Source organism: Anoplopoma fimbria, chromosome 2 (genome assembly GCF_027596085.1).
Source record: "Anoplopoma fimbria isolate UVic2021 breed Golden Eagle Sablefish chromosome 2, Afim_UVic_2022, whole genome shotgun sequence".
In the NCBI taxonomy this organism is placed as follows: domain Eukaryota; kingdom Metazoa; phylum Chordata; class Actinopteri; order Perciformes; family Anoplopomatidae; genus Anoplopoma; species Anoplopoma fimbria.
In genome coordinates, this window is record NC_072450.1 from 32,699,303 (window position 1) to 32,708,770 (window position 9,468).

The 9,468-nt window shown below is 40.5% G+C and overlaps 1 protein-coding gene across 1 annotated transcript in view; it reads left to right on the forward strand.

The window, feature by feature from the left end:
* Positions 1 to 8,521, forward strand: part of LOC129098911 (mucin-5AC-like) — a 35,910-nt gene extending 27,389 nt beyond the window's left edge. The window contains exon 29 of the mRNA XM_054608051.1: positions 8,386 to 8,521. Coding sequence (XP_054464026.1) covers positions 8,386 to 8,521 — 136 coding nt within the window. The remainder of the gene's footprint in view (positions 1 to 8,385) is intronic.
* The last annotated feature ends 947 nt before the right edge of the window (positions 8,522 to 9,468 follow it).

Below are 9,468 nucleotides of genomic sequence, written 5' to 3' on the forward strand. Positions count from 1 at the left end.
TCAAAACCTTCTGTTGGTACCACAACCACTGAAGTTCCATCAGTAACGACCAAGGGAACAACAACAAAACCTTCAGAAACAACTACATCAGAACAAACAACTGGAAGTGTTGGGACAACAAAACAACCTAAAGTCACCACTGGTCCAGTTACAACTTCTACCACAGCTATTGTTGAAACTACATCCGCTGTACCAGGTGTCACAACAACAAGCCCTGAAACAACAGTTGTAACATCAAAACCTTCTGTTGGTACCACAACCACTGAAGTTCCATCAGTAACGACCAAGGGAACAACAACAAAACCTTCAGAAACAACTACATCAGAACAAACAACTGGAAGTGTTGGGACAACAAAACAACCTAAAGTCACCACTGGTCCAGTTACAACTTCTACCACAGCTATTGTTGAAACTACATCCGCTGTACCAGGTGTCACAACAACAAGCCCTGAAACAACAGTTGTAACATCAAAACCTTCTGTTGGTACCACAACCACTGAAGTTCCATCAGTAACGACCAAGGGAACAACAACAAAACCTTCAGAAACAACTACATCAGAACAAACAACTGGAAGTGTTGGGACAACAAAACAACCTAAAGTCACCACTGGTCCAGTTACAACTTCTACCACAGCTATTGTTGAAACTACATCCGCTGTACCAGGTGTCACAACAACAAGCCCTGAAACAACAGTTGTAACATCAAAACCTTCTGTTGGTACCACAACCACTGAAGTTCCATCAGTAACGACCAAGGGAACAACAACAAAACCTTCAGAAACAACTACATCAGAACAAACAACTGGAAGTGTTGGGACAACAAAACAACCTAAAGTCACCACTGGTCCAGTTACAACTTCTACCACAGCTATTGTTGAAACTACATCCGCTGTACCAGGTGTCACAACAACAAGCCCTGAAACAACAGTTGTAACATCAAAACCTTCTGTTGGTACCACAACCACTGAAGTTCCATCAGTAACGACCAAGGGAACAACAACAAAACCTTCAGAAACAACTACATCAGAACAAACAACTGGAAGTGTTGGGACAACAAAACAACCTAAAGTCACCACTGGTCCAGTTACAACTTCTACCACAGCTATTGTTGAAACTACATCCGCTGTACCAGGTGTCACAACAACAAGCCCTGAAACAACAGTTGTAACATCAAAACCTTCTGTTGGTACCACAACCACTGAAGTTCCATCAGTAACGACCAAGGGAACAACAACAAAACCTTCAGAAACAACTACATCAGAACAAACAACTGGAAGTGTTGGGACAACAAAACAACCTAAAGTCACCACTGGTCCAGTTACAACTTCTACCACAGCTATTGTTGAAACTACATCCGCTGTACCAGGTGTCACAACAACAAGCCCTGAAACAACAGTTGTAACATCAAAACCTTCTGTTGGTACCACAACCACTGAAGTTCCATCAGTAACGACCAAGGGAACAACAACAAAACCTTCAGAAACAACTACATCAGAACAAACAACTGGAAGTGTTGGGACAACAGTTGTAACATCAAAACCTTCTGTTGGTACCACAACCATTGAAGTTCCATCAGTAACGACCAAGGGAACAACAACAAAACCTTCAGAAACAACTACATCAGAACAAACAACTGGAAGTGTTGGGACAACAAAACAACCTAAAGTCACCACTGGTCCAGTTACAACTTCTACCACAGCTATTGTTGAAACTACATCCGCTGTACCAGGTGTCACAACAACAAGCCCTGAAACAACAGTTGTAACATCAAAACCTTCTGTTGGTACCACAACCACTGAAGTTCCATCAGTAACGACCAAGGGAACAACAACAAAACCTTCAGAAACAACTACATCAGAACAAACAACTGGAAGTGTTGGGACAACAAAACAACCTAAAGTCACCACTGGTCCAGTTACAACTTCTACCACAGCTATTGTTGAAACTACATCCGCTGTACCAGGTGTCACAACAACAAGCCCTGAAACAACAGTTGTAACATCAAAACCTTCTGTTGGTACCACAACCACTGAAGTTCCATCAGTAACGACCAAGGGAACAACAACAAAACCTTCAGAAACAACTACATCAGAACAAACAACTGGAAGTGTTGGGACAACAAAACAACCTAAAGTCACCACTGGTCCAGTTACAACTTCTACCACAGCTATTGTTGAAACTACATCCGCTGTACCAGGTGTCACAACAACAAGCCCTGAAACAACAGTTGTAACATCAAAACCTTCTGTTGGTACCACAACCACTGAAGTTCCATCAGTAACGACCAAGGGAACAACAACAAAACCTTCAGAAACAACTACATCAGAACAAACAACTGGAAGTGTTGGGACAACAAAACAACCTAAAGTCACCACTGGTCCAGTTACAACTTCTACCACAGCTATTGTTGAAACTACATAACAATACCAGGTGTCACAACAACAAGCCCTGAAACAACAGTTGTAAACAAAACCTTCTGGAAGTGTTGGTAACAACCATTGAAGTTCCATCAGTTGGAACAACAACAAAACCTTACCATCAGAACAAACAACTGGAAGTGTTGGGACAACAGTTGTAACATCAAAACCTTCTGTTGGTACAACAACCACTGAAGTTCCATCAGTAACGACCAAGGGAACAACAACAAAACCTTCAGAAACAACTACATCAGAACAAACAACTGGAAGTGTTGGGACAACAAAACAACCTAAAGTCACCACTGGTCCAGTTACAACTTCTACCACAGCTATTGTTGAAACTACATCCGCTGTACCAGGTGTCACAACAACAAGCCCTGAAACAACAGTTGTAACATCAAAACCTTCTGTTGGTACCACAACCACTGAAGTTCCATCAGTAACGACCAAGGGAACAACAACAAAACCTTCAGAAACAACTACATCAGAACAAACAACTGGAAGTGTTGGGACAACAAAACAACCTAAAGTCACCACTGGTCCAGTTACAACTTCTACCACAGCTATTGTTGAAACTACATCCGCTGTACCAGGTGTCACAACAACAAGCCCTGAAACAACAGTTGTAACATCAAAACCTTCTGTTGGTACCACAACCACTGAAGTTCCATCAGTAACGACCAAGGGAACAACAACAAAACCTTCAGAAACAACTACATCAGAACAAACAACTGGAAGTGTTGGGACAACAAAACAACCTAAAGTCACCACTGGTCCAGTTACAACTTCTACCACAGCTATTGTTGAAACTACATCCGCTATACCAGGTGTCACAACAACAAGCCCTGAAACAACAGTTGTAACATCAAAACCTTCTGTTGGTACCACAACCACTGAAGTTCCATCAGTAACGACCAAGGGAACAACAACAAAACCTTCAGAAACAACTACATCAGAACAAACAACTGGAAGTGTTGGGACAACAAAACCACCTAAAGTCACCACTGGTCCAGTTACAGCTTCTACCACAGCTATTGTTGAAACTACATCCACTGTACCAGGTGTCACAACAACAAGCCCTGAAACAACAGTTGTAACATCAAAACCTTCTGTTGGTACCACAACCACTGAAGTTCCATCAGTAACGACCAAGGGAACAACAACAAAACCTTCAGAAACAACTACATCAGAACAAACAACTGGAAGTGTTGGGACAACAAAACAACCTAAAGTCACCACTGGTCCAGTTACAACTTCTACCACAGCTATTGTTGAAACTACATCCGCTGTACCAGGTGTCACAACAACAAGCCCTGAAACAACAGTTGTAACATCAAAACCTTCTGTTGGTACCACAACCACTGAAGTTCCATCAGTAACGACCAAGGGAACAACAACAAAACCTTCAGAAACAACTACATCAGAACAAACAACTGGAAGTGTTGGGACAACAAAACAACCTAAAGTCACCACTGGTCCAGTTACAACTTCTACCACAGCTATTGTTGAAACTACATCCGCTGTACCAGGTGTCACAACAACAAGCCCTGAAACAACAGTTGTAACATCAAAACCTTCTGTTGGTACCACAACCACTGAAGTTCCATCAGTAACGACCAAGGGAACAACAACAAAACCTTCAGAAACAACTACATCAGAACAAACAACTGGAAGTGTTGGGACAACAAAACAACCTAAAGTCACCACTGGTCCAGTTACAACTTCTACCACAGCTATTGTTGAAACTACATCCGCTGTACCAGGTGTCACAACAACAAGCCCTGAAACAACAGTTGTAACATCAAAACCTTCTGTTGGTACCACAACCACTGAAGTTCCATCAGTAACGACCAAGGGAACAACAACAAAACCTTCAGAAACAACTACATCAGAACAAACAACTGGAAGTGTTGGGACAACAAAACAACCTAAAGTCACCACTGGTCCAGTTACAACTTCTACCACAGCTATTGTTGAAACTACATCTGCTGTACCAGGTGTCACAACAACAAGCCCTGAAACAACAGTTGTAACATCAAAACCTTCTGTTGGTACCACAACCACTGAAGTTCCATCAGTAACGACCAAGGGAACAACAACAAAACCTTCAGAAACAACTACATCAGAACAAACAACTGGAAGTGTTGGGACAACAAAACAACCTAAAGTCACCACTGGTCCAGTTACAACTTCTACCACAGCTATTGTTGAAACTACATCTGCTGTACCAGGTGTCACAACAACAAGCCCTGAAACAACAGTTGTAACATCAAAACCTTCTGTTGGTACCACAACCACTGAAGTTCCATCAGTAACGACCAAGGGAACAACAACAAAACCTTCAGAAACAACTACATCAGAACAAACAACTGGACGTGTTGGGACAACAAAACCACCTAAAGTCACCACTGGTCCCGTTACAACCTCTACCACGACTGTTGTTGAAACTACAACCTCAGTATCGGGTGTCACAACAACAAGCCATGAAACAACAGTTGTAACATCAAAACCTTCTGTTGGTACCACAACCACTGAAGTTCCATCAGTAACGACCAAGGGAACAACAACAAAACCTTCAGAAACAACTACATCAGAACAAACAACTGGAAGTGTTGGGACAACAAAACAACCTAAAGTCACCACTGGTCCAGTTACAACTTCTACCACAGCTATTGTTGAAACTACATCTGCTGTACCAGGTGTCACAACAACAAGCCCTGAAACAACAGTTGTAACATCAAAACCTTCTGTTGGTACCACAACCACTGAAGTTCCATCAGTAACGACCAAGGGAACAACAACAAAACCTTCAGAAACAACTACATCAGAACAAACAACTGGAAGTGTTGGGACAACAAAACAACCTAAAGTCACCACTGGTCCAGTTACAACTTCTACCACAGCTATTGTTGAAACTACATCCGCTGTACCAGGTGTCACAACAACAAGCCCTGAAACAACAGTTGTAACATCAAAACCTTCTGTTGGTACCACAACCACTGAAGTTCCATCAGTAACGACCAAGGGAACAACAACAAAACCTTCAGAAACAACTACATCAGAACAAACAACTGGAAGTGTTGGGACAACAAAACAACCTAAAGTCACCACTGGTCCAGTTACAACTTCTACCACAGCTATTGTTGAAACTACATCCGCTGTACCAGGTGTCACAACAACAAGCCCTGAAACAACAGTTGTAACATCAAAACCTTCTGTTGGTACCACAACCACTGAAGTTCCATCAGTAACGACCAAGGGAACAACAACAAAACCTTCAGAAACAACTACATCAGAACAAACAACTGGAAGTGTTGGGACAACAAAACAACCTAAAGTCACCACTGGTCCAGTTACAACTTCTACCACAGCTATTGTTGAAACTACATCCGCTGTACCAGGTGTCACAACAACAAGCCCTGAAACAACAGTTGTAACATCAAAACCTTCTGTTGGTACCACAACCACTGAAGTTCCATCAGTAACGACCAAGGGAACAACAACAAAACCTTCAGAAACAACTACATCAGAACAAACAACTGGAAGTGTTGGGACTACAAAACAACCTAAAGTCACCACTGGTCCAGTTACAGCATCTACCACAGCTATTGTTGAAACTACATCTGCTGTACCAGGTGTCACTACAACAAGCCCTGAAACAACAGTTGTAACATCAAAACCTTCTGTTGGTACCACAACCACTGAAGTTCCATCAGTAACGACCAAGGGAACAACAACAAAACCTTCAGAAACAACTACATCAGAACGGACAACAGAGAGTGTTGGGACAACAACAAATATCCCAGAAACAACAGTTGTTGTAGTCACAGAAAGTCTACAAACATCAACTGTTATTACAAAACCTATTATTTTGAACACAACAGCTATTGTGGTATCCACTGTAACTTCAGGAACAACAATTAAAGGTACAACTTCCATTGGCCCAATAACAGAGACATTTCCAGGGAGCACAACTGTTTACACTACCATTCCAGCCAGAACCACAGTTGTTTCTACACCACCTCTATTAACCACAACTACAACATTATGTGTCTGCCTTGTCAATGGGACTGCACTTCGTCCTGGTAGGTGATTCTTCATTTTCACATTATCATTTTTTTGTCGACGTGGGTCTCAGCACCTTTTCTCTTTGCTTTATTAGATTTTATTTTTCTCATTGAAATGTCTAAACAGTTATTATTCCATTGTAGATTCAGAACTTCAAGTCTTAATTATTGTTTTCTCTTTGATATAATGCTATATTTCACATGATATAAACATTTGATCAAACAGTGAACTTCCACCCATAATATCTTTTCAATTTCATACAGAATTACATTTTATTTACTGCAATGTTTATAACGTCTCCTACAGCAAGGCAACGGCAGGTTTTTCACAATTGATATAGACATCATGTGAAAACGTGTTATGCTTGGTTTTAATTGTTCAGATAATCTACAACATATAATGGTCAAAGAATCCATGGCCCAACACTAAGCAATTGCACATGATGACATGTGGCCCAATTAATGGCAACTTGTTTTCCATCCATTTTCACAAATATCCTATACATTATTACAGCACATGCAACATATTTAAAAAATACATATAACACCTACATCCATTAAATGATCTCTCAGAAAAGAACTTAGATGGGTAACACATTATAATACTGTACACAAAAGTGTGAGGAACAAATTTGGAATTACCTTATTATTAATGAGTTATAACTTTGAATCTAGGACTATGTAGTTGATCACGATGACTATGAAACGGGCTAGAAGATTCTACATTAAAGAATCATAAGATAATGATTAATTCACAAATATCTTAACATCTTCAGAGTTGCATGTTTTTCATTATTGTCCATCCAATAAAAGTTTCTGTAAATTGCCTCTCAGTGGTGGCTGGTGCAGCATGTGCTCAGCTGAGCTGGATTTTACGCATGCTACATGAGATAGTTATGAGGTAATCAGGTATTATTTCACTCTGCTTGGGGTGCCCAAAACTAATGTTTAAGTAATAAGTAATTAGCAAGTTGCTACTATTTTGTGCTGCTCAGGATTAATGCAGATGACTCATGTGGAAAGTGGTCAGAATGTCGTTTAAAGCTATTTATGATCAAATTATTTGCAATTCCAATTACCATTGATTCATTGAAATGGTATCTCCCATCTGTTCTGTCTAATTTTCTTGCTTTAAAATAAATTACCAGGCCAGGGTCATATATGATACTTCAAAGTTTTTTAATGGTATGTTGCAACTTTTAGCACTATAGTAAGAAAATCCACATCACTCACACAGGACTTGAACCTACCATTACACCATAGCACTGCAACAAATGTATCCTTACTTTGATTATCTTTGTGTCAGAGTTGAAGCTCACTGCTGACCTACAGCAGGCTGCCAAACATTCTCTTTTGTTTTGTTGGAAGTAGGATTACAGTGTTTGTTAATTTTTTCTCTAATATCTACTCTTCACATTTTAAATGGGAGCCCTACAGCTACCTGGATAAGAAACAGAGTCACAAACAGGCCAGAATAGTGATTAATGCTTTTGAACAATCTTCTGGGATTTTCAGAAGGCACACACTTGGCCTAGAAACTGTCAAGGCTTAGTCTGCTCAAAATAGCTCAGAGTTGGCTTTACAAAATAGATTAATCCTTGATCAGTCCCAGGCCTTTTTAATAGACACTTGTCATATTAAGAGCTACCTGAGCACAGCTCATTGCCTTTTTTTAAAAGCAGGGTTGTTTTAGGTCTGAACACCCACTAACTCCTCTTATTAATTACTTTTTTAATTAAATCAGTAATCCTTTTATTTGGTGCACTAAACTTTTATCTCCACTCTTATTTTCACAGGGGATTTGGTGTACAATGTCACTGATCGCTTAGGGTGGTGTTACGTTGCATATTGCAATGCAACTTGTAAAGTTGATACCCAATCCAGACCATGTCCCACAACAGCGATACCCAGCACAACCGCACGTTCTACCACTCCAGTTTTTGGCACCACTACAAAGGCCTCAGTGTCTTCCACCACCACAGCTTTTCCCAGCTCTACTTCAAATCCATCAACAACCCCATCTACAACTACCGCTGACTGCAATGATATGAATTCAACAAGAAAGGTGGGCTATAGATCAAATATTTTTTTATTCATGATTGTGAATTTAATTGTTTTTAAAGGACATTGAGCATTTTATTTCACCAGTAACTGCTTTGTGTCCAAAGTGCAATGCTTTTCCACTTTTTCCCTCTCCTTTAGTGTATTTTTGTACATGTAAAAGGTCCATAGAGTGTAAAACCTGAAATCCAGCCTAAAAGGAGTTACCCTCCCCCTCAGAATTACTGCTCCTGAGCTCCTGAAACAGCTCGATTGAATTATCTTCTTCACTTCCATAACTTTATGAGGTCACAATGTTACAGAAGTGACGTAAAACTCCTTCCGGCTAGTTTGGCCCTCAAACAAAAACGTGAGAGACGGAGCTGAAGCTCCGGAGAAAGAGTTTTTTTAAATCTGAACCATTGATCAATCACAACAGAGCGGGCTAGCTGATCAATCAGAGCAGACTTTGCTTTCTGGAGGGAGGAGCAAGCGCTACCACAGAGCATTTCAGAGAGAGGGTGAGAAGAGGTGCTGCAGGACAGCCAGGATGAGAAAAACATGGAGGATTATAAGCATTAACGCATGTAAACATGTAACTGTAACTTGAGATAAAAATGATGCACCCGGAAAATAGCATAATAGGGCCTGTTTAAGACTCTATGGGCCCGAAAAAACGTGGAACAATTACATTTTTCCTCTTTGCTAATAACTCCCTCTGGACCATCCATTCAAAAGCTCTCCTGGTGTCTTTATCCAAAACTGTAGCGGTAGGCATACCGCCTGGAACTTTGTGATTTTAATTACAATACTGACTAATGTGTGGCTGTGCTGAGCAACATTATGCGATGGAGATTGTTTAAATATGGACAATATCCAGTAAATTCAACTTGCAAAGAGTTATCATCTGCTCTCAGCACAATATTTGATTTGCCGTGATGGGA